The sequence below is a fragment of the Piliocolobus tephrosceles genome, chromosome 2 (assembly GCF_002776525.5).
Source record: "Piliocolobus tephrosceles isolate RC106 chromosome 2, ASM277652v3, whole genome shotgun sequence".
In the NCBI taxonomy this organism is placed as follows: Eukaryota; Metazoa; Chordata; class Mammalia; order Primates; family Cercopithecidae; genus Piliocolobus; species Piliocolobus tephrosceles.
This window is the reverse complement of record NC_045435.1, coordinates 39,761,394-39,785,246: the sequence shown is the minus strand read 5'-3', so window position 1 is coordinate 39,785,246 and position 23,853 is coordinate 39,761,394. Positions and strand designations below refer to the sequence as shown.

Below are 23,853 nucleotides of genomic sequence, written 5' to 3'. Positions count from 1 at the left end.
CCGAGCGGGTTTTCCATTTGTCCTTGGCTTTCAAGCTTACAGGGTATATTTGTGAAAATTAGAAAAAGTGGCCTTGCTGGGCAGAGTGAAAAGGGTACAACACCCCCAGCCTCACCCCAGAGCTCATGACCTGGCCTTGGGGAGGACAGGTTGGCCCAGATGCCCCCACTAGGCCCCTTTTATGCAGTGTGCAAAACTCTCAGCTGTGTGTGCTGATCCCAACCTTAACTTCCTGCAAACTAGCCTTTCCTGTGTGTTCCTGGTACACACACACGTGGGCACACAGAACAAAAGGATCTGTTGGTAACAGGGCTTGTGTGGCTACGGTGGTTAGAAGTCTTCCCCTGGAATCTCTCTTATGGAGGTATCTAGATGTGAAGTTAGAAGTTGGAGACATTGACTCTTCAGGCCTCTTGTAGCTCTGACATTCTATGATTCCCCAATTCTGTTCTCTGACATTCTGATTCCTCGACTCTGTTCTCTGACATTCTATGGTTCCTCACCTCTGTTCTCTGGTGGCCTGTGATTCCTTGGCTTTGTTCTCTGACATTCTGTGATTCCCTGTCTTAGTTCTCAAGCAGTTTTTCTCCCCATCTTCATCTCGTACCCTCACCTTAGGACTAGGATGGACAGGGCTGATGTTTCCTAGCCTTACGCAGGAGAAACTGAGGACTAATCTGAACAAAGTAACATAGTGCGTCAGGGGTTAAGTGGGAACTAGCTCTAAACTTTCAAACACTTGTCCTCCAGTGCCACTCATGGGAGTGTGAAGTAGGTACAGAATGTACCAAAAGGTAAAGGAACACTCTGGCTGTAAAATTCATCTTGAGAGGGACATGCAAGCCTTTTGGGGAGCTGTCCACATGTCATGGAGTTGTTGATGTCTGTGCCTCCATTTTTCTCATGCTGAGCCTCAGGAAGCCCTGTAGTACTTCCCTCCAGCCCCTAAGCAGTTGGGGAAGAAGAAGTCTTTGTCCAACCAGGTGAATAGGGAAGATATAAGGATAAAGGTCAAAGTAATACAGAGCTGGGAAGACAAATGAGGTGGCCAATGAGCTGCGCCCATGCCAGCTACCAGAACAGACCACGGGTTCCACGTCCTGGGCCAACTCCCCAGACAGGAAGTACTGCGAAGCCCCCTGGAAGATTGTCCCTGAACACGGGGGACCCGGGAGAGGGAATTCACAGAGGACTGAGCTCCAGCATCCACTCCCCACCCCCGCTTGTCCATATTTCTCTTTACTTTCTCTCTTGCTCTGTTTCTCTCCCTGGCCTTGTTTCTTCACCCTGTGTTCTGTTTCAGTCATTTCTCAGTGTCTGTCATCCTGTCCCGTGTCCCCTGTTTTCCCTTTGTCTTCCTTCCTCTGACCCCCGTTCTTTTGTTTCTTTCGGTTAGAAGTTTCAGATTGGGGAAGACTGGTGTACAAAGAGGTCAGAGAATGGGTTTTTCATCTCTAAAGGAGAACAACCCTTTTCTCACTCTGTCTCTTTTTGGTGACTCCAGGTGCTTATTTGAATAATTTCCTCCCAAGCAGTCAGGAACCTGTGGAGGCTTGGTGCTAGTGATCCAGTTTGTTGGTACATTTAGATCTGTTCTGAAGCACTGATTTGGCCCTATACTCCCGTCCTATCAGCAAGCATCAGTTCAAACTTTTCTTTGATGTTCTCTCTCATCTGCTCCTCCTTAAGCAACTTTGGGGTCAGCTTCTTTGAACTGCTTTTCTGTACTCAGCCGTCCCTCCCCCAGCCCCCACGATGCCCAGCTCCTGCGCGGTGCCACGCACTCCCCTCCTCTGCAGAACCACTGCGTGGGCTGCAGTTCTGGCCTTTTATGGTTTAGTTTCTTATTCTCTGCGGCCAGTGCTGACAGGGCCATTGGCGTGGCTGTCCGCCAGCTGGCAGGAGCAGCATGTTAAGTGCCGTCCTGGGAGGGGAATGGAATGGAGGAGAACCGAGGCTTTCTGTCTGCCTCCCCCTCAAAGAGCTAAGAATAGAATTGCTCAATAAAATAGGACTCACACTGATGGACACAGCAAAGCCACATTCATTCAGAGCCCGTGCACTCAGAATTAGTTCAAAGTAAACCTGGATCAAGCTCAGATTTACCTGTGCATCTCCAGGGGCATCTCTGTATTCTCTGATCAGGGTTTATTAAGCAGACGTAAAACGTACATGAGATAAAACAGGAATCACTTGGCCTGCTCCAGAGAGTCTTCATGCATTTACAGACCAGCTAAATAAGGCCAGTTGAATACAGCTCCTCCTTGTTAGCAGCAAACTTCTCTTATCGTATATTCTTTAAAAGCACACTTTCTTTTCAGATCATCTCTGACTCCCATTTTTCAAACGATAATAAAAACTAGCCTTTCCCTCTGTTAACTTAAATAAGTGATATTTAGCTATTTTGGAGACTTATTATTGTTATATTTTAAAAGGCAGCCCAGGAATTTGCGATGCTCAGAGCCTCTTCCTGTGCATGCGCCCCTGGTCTTGGCCTGCAGGGAATGAGGGAGGGGGCAGTGAGCAGCACACCCAGATGGATTCCTTAAGGTCACTCACCCAGCACGAGAAAAGCAGGTCTCTTTTCATATCTTTAAAGGAGAAAAACAAAGTAGAGAGAACCCCAAATACCCAATAATCCCCAAATGCTGAGTTTGGAGCTTGCATGATTTCCCATCTTAATGCTCAGCTTAGGCTTAAGCAAGATGCCTTCTTGAGCTCATTCTGCCTGATAGCCTGGAAAGTCCTGAGCCCTGGAGTGAGGGTCCAGAGGCTTTTTGGAATCTCCTTTTGGCTCTGCTACTGACTACTGGGTTTTCTTGGTAAGAACAATGCCTTAGCTGCTGAGGACCTATTTCTCAAGGGCTAGGATTATCCAGGTAGATGAACTTTGGGGGTCCTTCCAGCAGCTGCTGAAGTCCCAGGGAAGGGACATCCAGGTGGGGCTAGGCACAGCCACTGGTCATCTTCAAATAAGCGAGTACCAAGAGACCTCGAGGGCAGTTACTCTAGTGGGAAGCTGTAGGACGGGATCCTCCGTTTTCCTGGGAATTAGAACATTTGCTGAGGAGAAAATCCTGGAGCTGGTGCCATTGGAGACTCTTGTCTTAGACTCAGCTGAGTTTCCTAGTCTGTTAATCAAGCCTCCAGGGAGCCCTGGGAGAATTCAGAGGAAATGTGGAGTCTCCCTCGCCCAGAGATGCCCAGGGTCTCCCTCCCAGTCTGAGTGTGTCGCCATGGAGGACAGGCTCACAGGAGCGCCCTGTTCTAAGGACATCTGTTCTTTTCTGAGGGTTTTCATCCCTCGCTAGTTCAACCACTGCATGGGGCTCATAGCTTAGAAAGAACAGAAAGCATTAAGTGCAGCCCACAGCTCTAAAGGCAGGTGGAGGGGTGGGAGGCCTCCAATCTCGTAGGACTTCTGACTTGGGTCTTTTCTGAACTCCTTAATTTGGTAGCAAATATCTTAAAAGTGTTGGAGTTTCACTTGGAATTAAAGTCCCTCTCCCCGAATTTTGCATCTTCTCTTGTGTGACAAGTCATATATCACATGTGTCATGTATAGGTTCTCATTTTCAGCCAAGAGACATCTGTAACAGGGTAAGGTACAAATCTGTAACAGGGGAGGGTACAAAACAGGGTAGGGTACTCTTTTGCAACACCTATTTCTCAGTTTTCTTTTCTTGACCAAAGCAAAAGGAAGATCAGTTGGCAGAGTGCATTCATTTATAAACCCACACGACTCCAGCCGTGGCCAATCACATGGTTTCCAAGCAGCCTTCTCTGGGAGGAGTAGTGGGGTCTGTCTTCCATTCCTCTTTGGGCTTTTTTACTTCCTTAGCTGGGTCTTGAGAGGACTTGAACCACTTGTCTTTAAGAGAGTTTAGAGTAATAAACATCTTAGCCAAAACCAGAAATGTTTCAAAAAAGGCCAATATATCTCTCAGAACAAACAGTTTTTCTAAGAGAACATATTAAACAGCCAGCGAAAGTGGTTCCCTCACAGGAGGCCTCTGGCATGACTACCAGCACTGGGAAGTGGCTCTGTCACAATCCCAGAATCATTCCCAGGGCTTTGGTTACTGGGGATAGACAGTTTCTAGGCAGCACATTCCGAGCTGGAATGTGGATCAGCAGGGCTGGGAGAGGGGACAAGAAGGAATATGAGTATGAGTATATACGTATATACATGTATACACATGCAGATTTTTCTTCTCCATATAGACAGGGTCATTTACAGAAATTGCCTTTGGCCTTCCTGCCTTGCTGGGGGTGGGAGAGTAGCAGTCAAGTACTTTATGTTTGCTGACTTGAGTCTTGCAAAAACCCTAAGAGGCAGGAACATATTGGCACCATTCTCTGAATGAGAAAGTCAGGCAAACAAACCAGTTTCAAATTTGCTGGGAATGACATAGCTTAAAAGCATGGTTTCAATTGCTAGTTTGTGAGGCTTCATGAACTCAAAAAGCATTGGGGGAGATGAAGGGTTAATGAACACAGATATCTGTAGCTAACCAACCATCTGCAAAAACTAAATCTGAAAAATAGGAGAGTTTTGCTCAGATAAGCAACTAATAAAATCAGCAAAACTCAAGAGCCTCATTAAAGTATTGGCTACCATGATTTGACTTGAAGTTGGCAGCACTGCTGGTTCTGAGGCCAGGTCATCTGAATGAGAAGGCAGCCAGCCAAAAGGGCCACTTCTTATTTGTATCCTCAGCTCATTTTCTGTCCATTAGTCAGGGATGGCTGTGATTTGCTATTGTGGCTTGCTTTTGAAATTATTTATATCTCAACAGCCCTCTGAGAATAAAAGAGGTAGGGTAGGAGTAATTTTTGAGTATATAAAGTTAGAAATAAACTCCTACAATAATCTTGACAGTAATGACTAGTCAAGCCAGCCACTCTTCTAAGAATTTCTCACAACCACCTGTGATGCAAGTGCTGTTATTCACATTTTACAGATGAGGAAACTGAGGCACAGGGCAATTCACAGCTACTGTGTGGGGACAGATCCGTGTTCAAACCTGAATCTGTCTGACTTCAGAACAGAAACATTGTGCTATACCGCCCCTTGCTGGGGCAGGCATTTCTCAAGACCCAGAGAAAGTGGAGGCAGACCCCTAGTTATGTCACAGGTCATTGGCCAAGGGCCTGAAGGACAGACACACACACTCATGCTGAACTCTCTCTCTCTCAAAACATGTTTTCGATGGGAAATAGTCCACGCCTTCTTGGCAGCTTCCTAGATCTGTTTACTCTGACAAATATGTTTATGACTTGGGTAAAGTACAGGAAATCGTGACTTGCATGTAGACTGGAAAACTAGCAATAAAAAGGAGGGGGCGCCTTTTTTGGAGCAAATAGTTATACATGGGGCTTTCCGTACAGGTGGATTTGTACATAGCTCTAACTGTGATATGCGGATGAGGGAAAGAGACGCAGGACCAGGGACTTCAGAGTGGGTTCTCTAGGCTGCCTTTCCCCAATGACACAGGTAATTCAAAAACTTCCTTTGCCTGCAGTTCTGGAAAGTGTGGGTGATGTTGTGCTTCTCTATCCCCAGATAAGCCAGACCCCCCAGCTGGCACACCTTGTGCCTCTGACATTCGGAGCTCCTCACTGACCCTGTCCTGGTACGGCTCCTCGTACGATGGGGGCAGTGCTGTACAGTCCTACAGCATCGAGATCTGGGACTCAGCCAACAAGACGTGGAAGGAACTAGCCACATGCCGCAGCACCTCTTTCAACGTCCAGGACCTGCTGCCTGACCACGAGTATAAGTTCCGTGTACGTGCAATCAACGTGTATGGAACCAGTGAGCCAAGCCAGGAGTCTGAACTCACAACGGTAGGAGAGAAACCTGAAGGTAGGCTGCCTTCACTTCATCAGTGGCTTGAAATAAATATGTATGACTGACCTTGTATATGTAGACTATACTGAAAGGGGTGAAGAGGAACTGAGGAAACATTAATGATGACTGGCAGGGTCTTTTGGGGTCTTGGTTTCCAAGACAGTGATGTTGAGCCATTCTTCAAAAGTATTAATACTTAGGACATTTCAAAAAACATTGAACCAGCAATTGTGGCATGCTGCCACTAGCGGGTGATGGTGTCACCAGTGGCATGCTGCCACTCAGGGGCACACCAGGAGTTCAAGTAGGCCTCACGTTCCTCTTCCACCTTCCACCCCTTCTTTCCTCCTCTTATATCCATAGTTGAGTGTCTACTTGGTGTCAGATTCTTAGGACACAAAGATAAGACATGGAGCTTAAAATCTAGGGGAACAGAGGTGTGTATGGCTAACGATAATGAGAAGGGATGCATGCTATTATAGCTGGGCAAACAAAGAGCCAAGGGGACATAGCAGAATGCATGGAGCATTTTTCCCTGGAGACCAAGGAAGGCTTTCTGGAGAAAGTAACACTTAATCTAAGTCTTGGAAAGTGGGATAGGATTCTAAGAGGCACGGAATATAAGGAAAGGCACTCTACAAGAGGAAACAGCATGAGCAAAGGTTACAAAGCAATGGCAGTGTGTGGCATTTTCAGATGCTCTTGTGTGGCCAAGGCATATGTTGTGTGAGATAGAACAGGAGGAAGTTTAAGAGTAAAAGGGCATTTTAGGTGAAGTTGTGCAGTTCATCAAAGATTCTCAGGCAGGGGATCAGGAAGATTAGATCTGGTTTTTGGAAAACTAGGGAAAGAGCAAGGCTTTGCTGTTCACAGTGCAGTTGTGGACCAGCAGCCTTGGCATCCTGGAAGCTTCTTAGCAAGCAGACTCCCCCAGGCCCTTCTGGGCCTTGACTGAAAATGATCCGCTCCTTAGGGGATTCAGAGGCACACGAACGTTTGAGAAGCACTGGAGTGGCAGGTAGGTCAGAGGAGATGAGACTGCAGTCAGCCATACCAGATGGGCCTCTGGGATGACAGTCCAGCAGAGGGATGAAAAGGGCATGAACTTCAAGCCTCGGGAGGTAGAATTGAGCATACTTGAGGACTTTTTGCATAGAGAGTTGAGGAAGAGAACTGGAAGATTCTAAGATGACTTACAGTTCCTGGCTGGTGTAACTGAACACAAATTTAAGAGCCAGCTAGAGGTTTATTGTTATAATTCACCATGGCTAACATGTATTGAGCACTTACTCTAAGCTTACGATGTGTTAATCACTTTATATGCATCGTTTTATCCAATCTCAATAACCCAACGAAGCAGATACTGTTATTACCCTCATTTTACAGATAGGGGAAATGAGATTTAGAGGGGAGAAGCCACTTGCCCAAAGTCGCAGAGCTTATAATTGGCGAGCTGATGCTTCAACTCAGAGCTGTCTGGCCTGAAGCTTGTGTTCCTTTGGTTAGACTGAGGGAAGAGGTCAGGCTGCCTTCCAGGTTCCTGACTTGAGTGACTTGGAGGTGACATAACAGGGAGTCTGGGAGGAGAGGGGAGCTGTGGTCTCAGCCCTGCTGAGTTGAGGCATCTGAGGGATAGCCAAGGGAAGGTATCCTCAGACTGTTGGGTCTAGAGCCCAGGAGAAAGGTTTAAGCTAGTGCTGCAGGCTTGGAAGTCTTTACTAGTTAATTAATAATTGAAACCATGGGCATTAATAAGGTTACAGAGAGTGTGGTAGATAAAGTCAATACCAATACCATGAGGAAAGAGCTTGCAGTACCAGGAGAAAGGACTGAGAGGGGAGAGAACCAAGAGGAGGCTGGAGTCTCAAAGAAACTGGGGAGGGAGAAGTTGCAAAGAGGGCTTCATAAACTGCATCTAATGCTAAATAAAGATGAAGGAGATGAGGACTCAGAGGGTCTTTGGCTCTAGTCCTTTGGTTGATAGTGATATTTGTGATAAGTCTGTAGAGTTTCCACTGAGTGAAAAGATGGTTGCCCTGGTTGAGGAATAAATGGAAGAAAGAGAGGCCAGAAGCATGGAATATTATTTCAAGAAGTTTTGTGTGAAGAACAAGAAAAGGACATTGTAAATTTAGGATAAGAGGCCGGGTGTGGTGGCTCACACCTGTAATACCAGTACTTTGGGAGGCTGAGGTGGGTGGATCGCCTGAGCTCAGGAGTTCAAGAGTAGCCTGGGCAACGTGGCAAAACACCATCTCTACTAAAAGTACAAAAAATTAGCTGGGCATGGTGGTATATGCCTGTGGTCACAGCTACTCAGGAGGTTGAGGCAGGAGGATCACTTGAACCCAGGAGGCAGAGGTTGTAGTAAGCTGAGATTGCACCACTGAACTCCAGCCTGGGTGACACAGTGAGACTCCATCCCAAAAAAAGAAAGAAAAATGAATTAAATAATATAGGATAAGAAAAGGTTGGGGGTGAGGAGAAGGTGGAGGGATATCAAAGGAAGAGAGCTCTTGGAGACAGCATAATGTAGAGGTGTAAGGTAGATGGTAGAAGACTCAAGTATCGAAGGAGACTGAGCTCCACAGGCAGAGTGTCACTTGAAAACCAAAACTGATCTCTAGGTGAGAATGTATTTGGCTCCTTCTAACTACAAGGAATTAGAAATCAAGTGAGGCAAAGAGTGAACCTGAGCAAAGCTCAGAAAGTGAGAAGCGAGCAGGCCTGGCATCACCAGGGAGCTAGAGCCGTCGCAAGTATGGAAACTGTCATCTGATTCAATGACCCTCTTTACTTTTGAAAAAAATTTGAAATTAGGTACAAAACAGGTATTAAAACTTTACTTTCAATTAAACAAGGGCTCCAGAAAGAAAGAAAGTTAGGGTACCAATGGAAAACATACCAACTTTACAATTTTATGCGAGCAGCTGTGTGTTGGGTGACCTTTACCCACTGAGCCCTGTCAATATGTGTAAAGCAGGTCTCCTTGAGAGCTATGGCGCAAGTCACAGAGGTGTGGTGCCTGCTCCTGGGATAGCTTTCGCAGGGATCCCAACCACTAGCCACTCCCAAATGTCTGTTGGGGGACACCGAGTAACAAAACTGCCATCGCTGTCTTCTTACACCCCACCCACACACACACACACAACGTCCCTCTGAAATGAGCAGAGTGGGGGCCGCATAGAGTGTGGGTCCCAGGGGGGCAATCAAGTTCCAGTCTGTGTTGTTAGGATGTTACTTGGAAAAGTGACAGGAAAAGGAATAAGATTGCAGTGTGAAGATGTTCATTGGCTGGAAAGGAAATGGTTGAGGTCTGTGCTGTGGTGTAAAGAAGGAGAGGCTGGAGAATCCCTGGCTAACCCCAGGTAGCAGGCCCAGAGGCCATGGGAGCTGTGAGGTGTGGCCCCCAGGGGTCCAGGACAGCTGCTCCCAGGGTTGTGGGGAGACTCTGCCGGGAGGAAGAGCTGGGACTACCTGTCTGGGGCAAATGGCCTCTCCCTTGTTCCCTGCCATCAGCCCGCTGAACCCTCTCTGGGCCCTCAGACTCCCCTCCCCTGCTGCCACCCCTCCCAGCTGGGAATAGACAAAGGGCAATGTTGAAATCACTTAAAATCCAGAGGAGGGGTCTAGTTCACCCAGGGCTTCTAGACAGGAAGCTACTCCCCACCTGAGCCTGGCTGGATTACCAAGGGGGAGGAGGAAGGCGGCAGAACAGTTGGCAAGTGTTAGGCCTCGGGGCAGAGGACTCTGGCTGGGGGGATTCCAGGTAAAAGTTCTCTGTGGTCTGCTCAGATGCTTGTTAGTTATAAAGCTTCATAGGCCATCCCTCTGCTGAAGAGGGAAATGGCCCTTAGGGAAGTGGCGTGTGTGTTCACGCACAGGCATATGTGTGTGTGTTGGCAGAGAGGTGGGATTGAGTGAGAGGTCACTGCAGGTCATTTCTGTGGAGCAATGGGGGTGGGATCATATTGAAAAGGCAGTGCTGATTAACCCACACTCCATGAAGCCCAGCTAATGTTGGCTCTGACCTTCACCACTACCACCACAGCCACCGCCACTCCTGCCTCTCACTCTTCTACTTCATCCTCTTGCCTCATTTGCATCCCTGTTTGTACCCTAGGCCTCAGCTCACATTCATTCACCATGTGTTCTATGCCCCTCCTGTGTTCTTGGCACTACAGTGGGGGACAAAGCGTGGGTTCCCCATGGAGCTCCAGTGGCTTCTCTATACTGGAGCCACTCCTAAGACTAGGGTTCCTGAATTGACACTGTACTCCCAAACCCAAGTGCACAGAACCAGAACCTTACCACAGCCCCGCCCCCTCCCAGCCCAGCCAGGTCTTGAACTGTACTCCCCCTCGAATCCTGCTGTCACTCAAATCCACTCCATCCCTGCTCCTAACCCCAATTTGTTCTAGTCTGTATAATTGTTAGCAAAACAGCTACTGTGACTGAGGCTTCTTGCAGAACTGGGGGCTCCTTGCAACCCCCTGGACGGTTCAATATATAAAGTCTGTACCGCTCCTATCCCAGGCTGCAGCTACGCCCTGGCCTCAGAGGCGTCTCCGGGGCTTGGGTGCCCTCTAGTGTTCTCTGGGTGTGCAACAGTCCTTGGCTGCAGGAAGGGACAATTCTCTGTCCGGGGGACTGACTGGACTTGTGCCGTGTGAGGGTCCTGAGCACTCAGCTGATCCTCTCCCAAACACTCCAGGGTAACGAGACTCTCATCTGTTTGCAGAAATATCTCAGAACCATCCTCCAAACAGCCTTCCCCTTAGCTCATGGATTTCATAGCTCATTCTGAACAGATTTTTTTTTAAAGTTCAGTGGAAGACCCTTCTGCTGCAATTTTAGCTCCTTCCCTAGTGGAAAGACGGAAACCAGTTCACCTTTCTCAACAATGCTTTATGTACCAAGAGCGCCACTAGTTGAACTGTGGCCTTTCTTCTACTTCTCTCTCATCCTCCCCTTGTGGTCATTTTGCCCCTCAAATAGAAGAGAGGCAGGACAAGAAGTGAAAAGCAGAAGGGGACGTAGCAGCCTGGAATCTTTATCTTTTTTTTTTTTTTTTTTTTTTTACTGTTTTTTTTTTTTTTTTTAAGAGATCAGGTCTCACTCTATTGCACAGGCTGCACTTGAACTCCTAGGCTCAAGCATTCCTCCCGCCTCAGCCTCCCAAATAGCTGGGACTACAGGCACTTGCCATTGCTCCTGGCTTAGTCCAGAGTCTTGATCCGAGTTTCCTGCAGCATAAAGGAACACAGGGCACTAGAAAGAGGGGCTGGAATTCCTTGAGAATGATCTAGGTCCTTCCCCCAGAGCATTAGCAGGAGAATCAGACCTGCCGCAGACCTCTGGGGTGAGAGGCGAAGGTGAGGCATGGATGTGGGCTCATGAGTGAGGCCAGAGGCTAGCCCTGTGACTGTCTACCTGGACTCACAGTGACAGCAGGGGCCAACTCTAGGACTGGATACTCCCTTCAAGGCAAGCAGGGAAAGTCCCCACCTGCTGGGCCATTGGCAAGACTGCTCCTCCTGACACCAGGCCAGGAAAGCTGCCCTCTCCTTTCCCTCTCACTCTGCTGCTCGGAATACACTGGTCTCCATGCCACGCCGGGAAGATGTGGCACAGGACAGTAACTGTGAAACCCACCTCTGATCCTTCAGCTGGACTCTATCTGCGTATCCCTGTCTATCTCATCCTTTTTTATTTTTCCGTGGCAATTTCCTTTCTGTGATTATTACATACTTCCCAACCCCATTCATGTTTAGTTTTAGTTTTGAAAAAAGACTAAGCTTTGTCAGCAGCATTTGAAGAACTCTAAACACACACTCCCATTCACACTCACACACTCACACAGGCACAGCCACACTCACATGCCCACCCTTACACACTCTCTCACACACACACTCACACTTTTAAAATCCTTTTCCTCCCTCTATGCTTTCTCTCCTCTTTGTTTTGCTTCCTTGGGAAACCTCCCATTCATTGTCCAGCTGTCAGCCGGGACACAACCCAGACAATGGCTGAGGAGCACACAGCACAAGATGAAGCATGATATCCAGAGCTAGCCAGGGCCAGAGACATCAGGTGCAACCCTTCCTCTTACAGATGGGGAAACCAAGTCCCAGGAAGGGAAAGGCAGTCAGCCAAGGTCAGGTGGCTCAATTGTCAACAAACAAAACTGTATCAGGGCAAAGGAAGGCCTGGAGCTCTGAAGTGGGTATGCTCTGCTGGACGCCCCCCTGTTCTGGGGACCCCCTCCTGTTCCCCAGTCCCCTCTTCCCTCCTGACACAGCCATGGGAGCAGCTGGCGTGACTGTGTCCCTCCCCGCCTGCCTCACAAATACCTGTTGGTTTCATTTGAGTGACGTTACTCACCCCCTTGTTGTATTCCATCATCTCCTCTAAGACACAACTCAAAGGCATTTCTTCCAAGAATAATTGCTGTCACTTACAATTGCCCCATTTTGTGTCACCCTCCTCTGTTGTGTATTCACTTTGAACCATGGTGATATGTGCGTGATTATGATACACTTTGTAAATTGTTACTTCAAGTATACATGTTTTTGCCTCTTGAACTAAATTATAAGCTACAAGAAAGGAGAGACCATGCCTTCTGTGTAATATGTTTTGAATGCCCACAATAACTGATATTCAAGATGCCTGGTCCAGTGCTGGGATGCCATCAACAATGTTCAACAAATGGCTACATGGATTTGACACTAGAAGCAATTAGCAGTTGCTGACTTCTGAGCCAGGGGAGAAAGAGACTGTCACAGTTGTGTATAGGTTCTGAAAGTCAGGAAGGGTTAGATGAGATGTGGAGAAGGGTATATCTGGGGACCATGAGGCTAGAGAGGATGGGATGGAGGGGAGACCTGGTGGAGAAGTGGAGCTGAGTGGAGGGAGGAGGCTGACACCTGCCATTCTGCATCAGGCCGTATTTGCTGTGTGGACTGACCAGCCCCAGGGGATGCCCAGAGCTCTGGGCCTGGTAGTCTTCTGCCTAGAGATGCTGAGGCCTGGCAAGGCCCCCAGCACATCTTACTCTCAGTGAGCCTTCAGTACTAATCACCTGTGTCTTCTCGGTCCTTCCTTGTGCCCCCCCAGAGCCAAAGGATGAAGTGGAGGTTTCAGACGATGGTGAGTGCAGCCCCTGTCCTTAGGTCAGGCTCTTGGGGTGGAGGGAGCTGAGTGGGGGCATCTGAGGCTCACACCAACCCTGACCTGTGCCCCACAGATGAGAAGGAGCCCGAGGTTGATTATCGGACGGTGACAATCAATACTGAACAAAAAGTATCTGACGTCTACGACATCGAAGAGAGATTAGGATCGTAAGTGCAATGGGAAGTTGCCTCTGGGCTCCCAGGGTGAGGGTGGTGCGGGTCTCACAGTTAGATTCAGTATCTCAGTTTCCTGTTGCTCCCTGGGCCCTGCCTCCTCCCCAGACTGAGAGTCCTGCAGGACCCATGAAAGCATCACTCACCCAGGACTCTCTGCAGAGTTGCCCATGCGGTCCTGCACTGTCCCAGCTCTGCAAAGGCTGTGGGCAAGTCCTTCCTTTTCCATGCCTCTGTTCAGAGCCCAGGACTAAAGTGAGACACGGGGAGGGGAACAGCACTCACTGGGGCCTGTCAGGGGAGGGCGGGGGGTGGGGGGGAGCAGAACATGAGGGAGAAGAGCTAATGTGTGCTCAGCCTAATACCTAGGTGGTGGGGTGTTAGGTGCAGCAAGCCACCATGGCACACGCTTACCTATGTAACAAACATACACATCCTACACATGTACCCCAGAACTTAAAAAAATAAAATAAAATAATTTTAAAAATAAAATAAAATGAGAGGACTGGATCAGTTTATCTTTGGTATCCCTTCCATTTGATCCACAGAAGTCAGTGGAGAGGCCGGGCGCGGTGGCTCAAGCCTGTAATCCCAGCACTTTGGGAGGCCGAGACGGGCGGATCACGAGGTCAGCAGATCAAGACCATCCTGGCTAACCCGGTGAAACCCCGTCTCTACTAAAAAAATACAAAAAACTAGCCGGGCGAGGTGGCGGGCGCCTGTAGTCCCAGCTACTTGGGAGGCTGAGGCAGGAGAATGGCGTAAACCTGGGAGGCGGAGCTTGCAGTGAGCTGAGATCCGACCACTGCACTCCAGCCTGGGCGACAGAGCGAGACTCCGTCTCAAAAAAAAAAAAGAAGTCAGTGGAGGCTGATCAGTGCTCACTGTAAAGCAATGCCTGTGTTAGTGCTCCGTTAAATGTGCAGCAGTCACCCAGCTCCCTCATGAACTTGGTCACACTGCTTACTCTGGCTTCTCCCTGGGGTGTGGAGGATAGAGTGGGCTCAGACCCCAATCCTGAGCCAAGCTGTTCACCTGCCCCTAACCCTGTCCCTGGAGGAATAGAAGAGGTGGGAGAGAAAGGATTGGGACTCCACTTGTATTTCCAGCGGTTTCTGGGAAATGAAGGAGTGATACAAAGTGGGTAACAGTATCAGAAAGGAGTCAGCACCATCACAGAGGAGCCCCACTCTCCCCTCTCTCAGCAGTGGGAAGCAGGACCCTGCCTGGGCCATCACCAGGGGATCAGTGGTAGGGAGTGGAAGGAAGGAAGGCAACTGCTCAGTAATTCTCTGCATTTGGGAAGGGCTGTCTCCACCCATCTTCATGGGTTCCACCGCAGGCAGGAGAAGAGATGCCGTCAGCCAAGGTTGACAGTAGGTTTGTCAACATTAGAAGTGTGCTTCAAAGGCTAGGTGTGGTGGCTCACGCTTGTAATCTCAGCACTTTGGGAGACTGAGGTGGGAGGATTGCTTGAGGACAGGAGTTTAAGACCAGCCTGGACAACATAGTGAGACCCCATTTCTACAAAAAAAAATGTTTAAAGATAAGAAAAAACAAAGTGCCTCATTGCTCTAGAGCAGGAGTCTGGACCTTTCATAAAGGCCTATGTCTTAGACTTTATGGGAGATACGTCTTTGTCATAACTACTTAGCTCTGCCACTGTAGTGCAAAAGCTGCCATAGACAACATGCAAACAGCCAGGCAGGGCTGTGCTCCAATAACACCTTACTTATAAAAGGAGATGGGCCAGATCTGTCCCATGGGCCATAATTTGCCAACCCCAAGGTAGTGGAAAGCTTGGCTAAATGTGGCTTTTCTGTCTTCCTCCTTTCATTTGCAGTGGGAAATTTGGACAGGTCTTTCGACTTGTAGAAAAGAAAACTCGAAAAGTCTGGGCAGGGAAATTCTTCAAGGCATATTCAGCCAAAGAGAAAGAGAATATCCGGCAGGAGATCAGCATCATGAACTGCCTCCACCACCCCAAGCTCGTCCAGTGTGTAGATGCCTTCGAAGAAAAGGCCAACATCGTCATGGTCCTGGAGATGTGAGTGGCTCACTGCCAGCAGCCGGGACACTGCAGGGAACCCCCAAATGTGTCTCCCCTACTGCCCTACCCCAGCTACCTCTGCCCCGAGATGGAAAGCACCGCAGATAGGAGTGTGATATGTAAGATGCTCACCAGCCATACAGCCAGGCCTGACCAAACAGAACCGAAGGTCTGTGCACAGTGCTGGCCCTGAGCCTCTGAGCACCAGCCCAGCTGCAGCCCTGTGCTTATTTCCAAAACAAACCAGTAGATCTTTGAGGACCCTGGCACCTTTCTCGCCCTCATCTCCCCATGAAAGGGGCAAAGCTACCCCTAGGCTTCTTGGTTTCATTCAGGGGCATTCTCACCTGAAGGTGGTTTAGAATCAAAGGGGAGGGACAGGGCGACTTCCTGACTTCCCCATGAAAGATAAGCGGCACCCCGGCTCGGGGCTCAAAATCCAGGATGGAAGCCTTGCTCTGGTCCTCAGTCCCCTCCTATGTCTCCGCATGTCCCCGGTCTACTCTTGTTGGTACTGTTTTGACTTCTCATTCATTAAAGAGTGGTGCTTTCCCTGTGGGGTTGTACAAAGGCAGGGAGATGGATCAAATGACCTCCAGCCAAGGCTTTCCCAGAATCCATTGTTTCTTCTGCACCTGAATCCTCCACCTCCCTCACCTCTGAGCTGCTGGTGCATGTGTGTACACACACACACACACACACACACACACAGTCAATCATGCACACTGGCATCAGCAAGCCAGGCATCCCCCACAGCATCTGCATTCTTTTTTTTTTTTTTTTTTTTTTTGAGACGGAGTCTCGCTCTGTCGCCCAGGCTGGAGTGCAGTGGCCGGATCTCAGCTCACTGCAAGCTCTGCCTCCCGGGTTTACGCCATTCTCCTGCCTCAGCCTCCCGAGTAGCTGGGACTACAGGCGCCCACCACCTCGCCCAGCTAGTTTTTTGTATTTTTTAGTAGAGACGGGGTTTCACCATGTTAGCCAGGATGGTCTGGATCTCCTGACCTTGTGATCCCCCCGTCTCGACCTCCCAAAGTGCTGGGATTACAGGCTTGAGCCACCACGCCCGGCCAGCATCTGCATTCTTAACAGTTTCCTTTTTTATCTGAATTTTTAGAATATATGCTACAATCACCTCAAAAAATATTAGGAAATACACAGTGAAAAGTCTAATTTCCACCATTATTGCTGTCTATCCTTTCCTAAACACCACCACCATCACCAACACGAACAGACAGTTTTATTGGCTTTTATCTGTATCCTTCCAAAGTTTATTTATGAAAACATAAGTGTATAAACACACACACACACATTCTTATTTTCTTGCCTTTTAACACAAAAAGTAACTTCTTATACTCACTATCATATACTTTGCTTTTTTAGTTTGGTTTGGTTTGTTTGTTGCTGTTGTTGTTTGAGACAGAGTCTCACTCTGTCGCCGAGGCTGGAGTGCAGTGGTGCCGTCTCGGCTTATTACAACCTCTGCCTCCCAGGTTCAAGCGATCCTCCCACCTCACCACAGGCTCACACCACCTTGCCCGACTAATTTTTGTATTTTTGTACAGATGGGGTTTCAACATGTTGCCCAGGCTGGTCTCGAACTCTTGGGCTCAAACGATCCATCTGCCTCAGCCTCCCAAAGTGCTGGGATTACAGGCGTGAACCACCGTACCCAGCCTACTTTGCTTTTTCAGCGAATTAGTATGGGAGTTAGTCCCATATCACTACCGAGTGAGCTTCCTCATTCTCACAGCTCTGTGGGGTTTTGTTGTGTAGAAAATCACAATTTATTTCAGCAGCCTTCTTTTGATAAGAGATTGGGATTGGGCGATTTCCAGCCTTTTGCTTTTACAAACAAGCATTGTTTGTAACCTTGTACCCACATCTTTTCACTCATGCCTGTGAATATCTGTAGGATAAACTCCCAGAAGTGAGGGAGAGCTGGATTAAAGGGTATGCACATTTGAAGTCTTTAGAGATATTGTGAAATTGCTTTCAATATCCTTGAAATGCTCATCCTGAACTTTGGGGGTCTCTGTCCTTTGGCGGGGGCTCTATCAGCATCTTGGAATTCTTTCCCAGGAAAGTTGAAGCCAGTAAGACATCCCCAAGCTGTAGATATGAGTGGAGTATTAGTCTTTTCTCTCCCCTCATGCCATTAACATTCTGGCACACAAGTATTTCCTTTCAGTATGTGTTCCTTAGGAAAGGCAACAGTAGTTACAAGTGTAGGCTTGAGTCAGATGAACCTTACTTCAAATCCCTGCTCTACTTCTAACTTGTTATTTAACCTTGAGTAAGTTATTCTATTGTACCAATCCCTAGTTGTATTATCCATAAATGTAGATATGATGCCCGCCTTCATGAACGCTGTGGGATTCAGTGCAATAATGCATATAGGGCACAGTACTCTATAATGGGGAGTTATTGTTAGTAGTATGATACATTGACTTTTTTTGTGTCCTGGTTTCTTTCCATTTAAAAGTACTTTTTGAGCATTTAACTTCCAACAAGGTGTTGTGGAACAAATCCTCCCTAGTATTCAGGAAGCCTGGCTTCAGTTTCTGCTACTGTTGAGTCATGATTTTACAATTGTCAAATCCTACCAGCACAAAGAAGTACTTGGATTGGAACAGTCAATCTCAAGACGCCCCTTTTGGTTATAAAATTCTACTATTTCGTGGAACCATAAAAGATGTGGTGAAGAATTTCCATTCGTATCTTAAAATCTACATTCAGCCCCAAATTCAAACGTTCCTGCCCATTTCCAGGAAATACGTAGCCCATGTCTGTGGCCTCATTCTTTATACCCTCACAATAGCCCCGTGGGCTGCATCTTTTCACATTTATTCTAGAACAGGTTGCTTAGTCTAGGCAGTATGGGCATGTGAGGACATGTGGAGAAATGTCCTACCTTTAGAAGTTAAACCTTGAGCAGGTTCTTGAGAGGGTGCAGGAGTCACAGGGCCTGAGGAAGGCTGGGCAGCAGCACCAGTGGGCAGAATACCATACTTAGCTTGGAATTGGAAGTTGGCAAGCTGGATGGAAAAAGCAAAGAGAAAATGTAAGAAAACTTCAGCTGGTCTGGCTTTCATCCCTCTACCCCATGCCTCCCCCGTGGACAGGAGCAGGTCTTCCATGCCCAGATACCAGAAGATTTGCCTGCACTTGGGACCATGGCCAGGTCGCCAAGAGTAGGAACTTGGTAAGAACTCAGTCAACCAAAGAAGAAGGAAACAGGTTCATACTCCATCTATACATCCCTTCCAGCTTAAACACTCTTAAGACTTGACCACTGAGAAGGGAAAGGATGATTTTCACCAGTGCAATGTGCTACCCTTGTTGGATGGAGAAACTGAGATTAAAAGAAGGATGATGCCTGGGGATAGAAAAATGGAAATGTATTCCAGGGTCCCAGCCTTAAGTTCAGTTGCCTCAGATCTAGTGGGAAATAGTAATGAATGTGTCTTCAGATTTCTGACTTCTGATTACTGGATGAGCCCCCACCATATAGCAGTTGGTCTGACACAGCGGTTCTTTCAGACCCCTGACCTACTTGGGCTTGTCCTTTTGGAAGTGCTTGGGACATTCCAGGTGGTGGTGGAACCCTGAGCATTGAAGACAATGTGAAGTTTAAGCTGTGTCATCCATGGCTCATCTCATGTTTGTGCTACTATTAGCAAAATTTATCAAAGAACATTCCAGCTGGCTGCCATGGGGCAAGGAGCAGAGGGTCTCGAGTCCCCTGACAGCACCATTCCTTCTTGCTTCCTATGAGCCAAGGTCTAGGGTTTGGGGGATGAATCTGATTCCTTAGGATAGGGATCACTTATTTATTTAGTCATTCGCTCACTCACCGTTAATTTATTAAGCCTAATCTTGGCCCTTGGCATCCCATTTCTGTGGGTGGCAGTTTCTGTCTATCAAACCAATATTTTCCACCCATAGCATTGAATAATTTGAAAAGAAACCCACAGAACCATTAATCCTGCCTGTTTAACCCCTTCCATCTTAGAAAGTTGAACCATAGGAACAGTTTTCAAAATATATTATGTCTGAATAGGATTGAACCTATTTGAATTTATATTGAATAGGTTTCCTCCAGAAATGTAGCAGGGATTATCCCCATGGCTCAGATTCCCACCACTCATTGCCTCAGATGTTCCCGAGGGCATTGAAAACAATGGTTGCTTGCTTTCTCAGAATATTTAAAATTTAAATGTAAACATTTTGGAGCACCTTGTCTGTGCCAAATATAGTTGGAGGCAACTATATGAGCCTGCCACCTGTGATGTGTTCAGAACTTCAAGGCAAAGCCAACTTGACACAGAAAGTGCAGAGATGAGGCCACGGACATAAGGCCATGGAAAGTGCAGAGACAAGGCCGTGGACATAAGGCCATGGATAGTGCAGAGACAAGGCCGTGGACATAAGGCCAAGGAAAGTGCAGAGACAAGGCCGTGGACATGAGGCCATGGAAAGTGCAGAGACAAGGCTGTGGACATAAGGCCATGGATGCCCAGTGAGGGAAAGATCATTCCATGTGAGGAAATGGGGAGTGACTTTTTCAGAGGGTGTGAATTTCATCTGGCCTCCCAGGAGTGGTAGTTGAGTAAGCCAGTATTTCTCAAACTTGTCTGATCATAAGGATGACCTGGAGTAATTATTACAAATATAGATCCCTAGATCTCTCCTAAGACTTTCTAAATCAAAATCTCCAGAGGAAGAGCTTGGGAATTTATATTTTTAATAAGAGCCCCAAGTGATTCTTTACATAGAAAATTGATCATTGATATTGAGCGTTGACTGTGTGCCAGACACTTCCAAGCACTTTACCTGTGTTGACTCATTTAGTCTTTGGGGCCACCCTGTGAGGTGGGGCTGTTTTTAATCTGCATCTTACAAATGAGGAAAATGAAGCACCAAGATGTTAAGAACTGGCTGAGACCTAAGAATGTAGATGAGAGTTTGACTTGGAGCCCTGGTAGAGAGCAATAGAAATGGAGGGCATGAGGACAAGAGCACCACCTGCTGGCCATTTGGGGACCTTCTTCTCAGATGGGTTTTAAAGTGTCAATTCTAGCTCCCTCCAACTGTCACTGGCACAGACTGACCTTCTCCAGCTCAGCCCTTCCAGAAGTGAGTGTGTGTGTCACGTGGCAGAGGCTGTGGTATGCTGGGCCCCACAGTGCATCCTTGTCTCTCTCCTGCAGGGGTCAGTGACAAGATTGACCTAGCCCACCGCAGCTTATCAGACAATAAGTAAGAAGTGTTGAGCACCTTCTATGTGTTAGGCGTGATACTTTACAAAGGCTCCTACATTCCTAAGAACTATGAGGCAGGGATAGGTAAGGAAACTGGGACTCAGAAAGGTTAAGCAACTTGCCCGATGTCACACAGCTCATAAAAGGCAGCAGCAGGATTCAAACTCAGCTCCTTTCCTCTTCATGAGGACTCTCTGTAGGAGAGGAAATACCCTTGCAAGAGGACAGGCCCAGAACCCACCCGGCCTTGTTCAACTGGTGGACCTACAGACCACTGTAGAAACATGAGCTTATGCCTGGGTGACAAAGCGAGACCCTGTTTCTACAAAACATTTAAAAAATAAGCCAAGTGCGGTGGCACATACCTGTAGTCCTAGCTACTTGGGAGGCTGAGGCAACAGGATGACTTGATCCCAGGAGTTCAAAGTTATGTTGAGCTATGATCACAGAACTGCACTCAAGCCTGGGTGACAGAGCAAGACCCTGTCTCAAAAACGAATGAAAGGAAAGGAAGGGAAGGGGAGGGGGGAAGGAGGGAAGGAGGGAAGGAGGGAGGGAAGGGAGGGAGGGAGGAACAGAGGAAGGCAGAAAGGAAGGAAGGAAGGCAGGAAGGAAGGAGGGAAGGTTGGTTATAAGCCAGACATGATGGCTTATGCCTGTAATCCCAGCACTGTGGGAGGCTGAGGTGGGATAATCGCTGGAGGCCAGGAGTTCCAGACCAGTCTGGGCTCCCCTCCTCTCCTCCTTCCTTTCCTTCCTTTTGCTTTTGAGACCGGGTCATACTCTGTCACCCAGGCACGAGTGCAGTTGTGTGATCATAGGTCAACATAACTTTGAACTCCTTGTCTCTACCAAAAAGAAAAAAAAAAATTGAAAAAGAAAAAAATAAAAAGTGAGCTTACTGATATCTGGGTGCTGCATAAGTTACCAGAGAGATGCTTTAAACTTGCTAAGCAGAGACCAAGAAAGGTCGGTCAGAGGGCTAGGACAGGAGAACAGAGAGGACTTGTGCAACTCAGGCGGCAGGCCGTGCATTTGCACTGAAGGGCGATATGCTGATGGCTGAGACCCCGGGGCAGTCCCTAGCAGAGGATGCATGCCTGTGGCTGCAGAAGCCAAGTTGACTAGACATAGCCAGGATCCAAAGCCTATCCAGGTAGAAAGGATTACACAGCTGGGGCAAGGAAGAGGTCCAGGGGAGACCAGTTAATTATGACTTCAGGGAGTAAACCAATACTATAGACCTAGCCAGAGTAAGCAGATCTGTCACAGCTGTAGGTATAATGGGTTATAGCCAACTAATTTTAGAAAATTTGCTGAGGCTTATTATTGAAGATTGAAGATATTTTTCCGTTCCTGGCTATGCAAAACAAATGCTTGTGGTAACTGTGAGTATTTTGAACTTGAGTTCCCTGTGACTGAAAGACACACTAGGGCACAAGAATGTTCCCTTAGGCATGTGTGGTCATTTGAGGGAAAGAGACTGTTCAGAGGTCACTCTTTTTGTTAAGAAGATCCTGTCTGGATCTCTCTGTTCACACCCAACTCGAAACTGCCTAGCGTAGATGCTTCCCTGAGTCTCCAGTAGCTTAGAGGGTGCAGGGCAGGGTTCCCTGATGGGAAACCAGGAGGCCCTGACCCTTCTTCCATGTTGGAAGGGTGGGGGATTCAGGAAGTGCCCATCACCCCCATTGCCTGGGCTTTCCTGCCAGTTTCTCCTACCCCCAGCCTACCCTGACCAGACTCCCTGCCAGCCTGGCCTCCATGAGCTTGTGGCCTGACCGCCCCATGCACGTGTTCCCGCAGCGTGTCAGGAGGTGAGCTGTTTGAGCGCATCATTGACGAGGACTTCGAGCTGACGGAGCGCGAGTGCATCAAGTACATGCGGCAGATCTCGGAGGGGGTGGAGTACATCCACAAGCAGGGCATTGTGCACCTGGATCTCAAGCCAGAGAACATCATGTGTGTCAACAAGACGGGCACCAGGATCAAGCTCATCGACTTTGGTCTGGCCAGGAGGCTGGGTAAGGCTCATTTCCCACGGACACCAGCGTGTATTGCAGTGGCCGTTTCCTCTCACACTAAGTGTGAGAGGAAATGTACAATATTGGGGTTAAATCCGAGACCATGAAGACTTCTCAGGTTCGAATCCTGCCCCTACCACATACTGGGGGTGACAGTAAGCCTCAAATTCCCCATCAGAAAAGTGGGATCATAGTAGGACCTAACTCACAGATTTGTTAGAAGTATCAAATGTGTTAATATAGGTAAAGGGATGGGAAGAGTGCCTTGCACATAGTAAGTCTGCTTAGGTGTTAGTGTACATATGATGATGATTATCCCCTTTTTTTTTCACTCTGGTGCCATTAGCAGCAAAAGTCATTTTGGTGGTGGTGGCTCTGTACATCTGCATCATACTGTGCAGTTTCTAGAGCACTTTCACATGAAAAATAATCCCTGTGATTCTCACCATGGGCAGGGTAGATTTTATGAGCCCCATCTTGTAGACTGGGAAACAAGGGTTCACAATAGCTTTGCCCAGGAGGTCCCACTGTGAGCCAGGGGATGTGCTGGGGTTGGAACAAGGACCCCAGACCTTGCTGAGAATGCTCTGCAGCACCTCTGACTCTTAGGCTAGCCAGGAGAGAGGTCACGGGGGAGGTGGTCAGGGTCTCAAGGCCAGCCCTGAAAGCATTTTGGTAGGTGCCTGCCTGGCTCACATTCCGCCTGCATACAGCCTGCCTCTGCAGCCCTTTGATGTCCCAGTGATTGAGGAAACAGCTTCATCCTCCCTTCTCAGCCACTGCCCTGCTAGCAAGGAGCCCTAGGGCTGGGGTGAGCTGGCTTTATTTCACCACCCTGCAGGGAGTAGAAAGGAGGGGCCAAATGAATGCCACCCAATAAACATCTCCTAGGACGCTCAGTGCTGGCTGAGGCTGTGCTGGTCATAAAGAGGAAAGGGGCAAGGTGGGGGGCGAGGTTCCAATAGACCACGACTGGTCTGGTGGTCAGCGCTGTCAGGTGAGAAGCACACCTCGGCGCTGGGTGCATGTGCCTGCTCTGCTCACTCCTGCTAACGGGACAGAATAGAGGCAGTGACTGGCGTACAGGGCCTGCCTTTGAACAGTGACCACCAATAAGTTAAACGAATAGAGAGGCCGCTGTCCTCAGGAGTCGGCAGTGTCAGAGCCCAGGGAACACAAGGTCCAGATTCCACTGGTGAGGGATATTGTGGGAACCACCATGTTCACCAAGGACCAGAGAACTGGGAAGAGGCTAAAATGTAGCAGAAAGGGCTGAGAGGCAGGAATTGGAGCAGAGCTTTCACATCTGAGGGCT

At 48.2% G+C, this 23,853-nt stretch overlaps 1 protein-coding gene across 3 annotated transcripts in view; it reads left to right on the top strand.

Annotated features, from left to right (window-relative positions):
* Positions 1 to 23,853, top strand: part of MYLK (myosin light chain kinase) — a 222,234-nt gene that overhangs the window by 171,254 nt on the left and 27,127 nt on the right. For all 3 annotated transcript variants that reach the window (XM_031935156.1, XM_023214904.2, XM_023214905.2), the window contains 5 exons: positions 5,567 to 5,869; positions 12,971 to 13,003; positions 13,101 to 13,194; positions 15,044 to 15,247; positions 22,321 to 22,538. In XM_031935156.1, the coding sequence (XP_031791016.1) occupies positions 5,567 to 5,869; positions 12,971 to 13,003; positions 13,101 to 13,194; positions 15,044 to 15,247; positions 22,321 to 22,538 (852 nt within the window). The remainder of the gene's footprint in view (positions 1 to 5,566; positions 5,870 to 12,970; positions 13,004 to 13,100; positions 13,195 to 15,043; positions 15,248 to 22,320; positions 22,539 to 23,853) is intronic.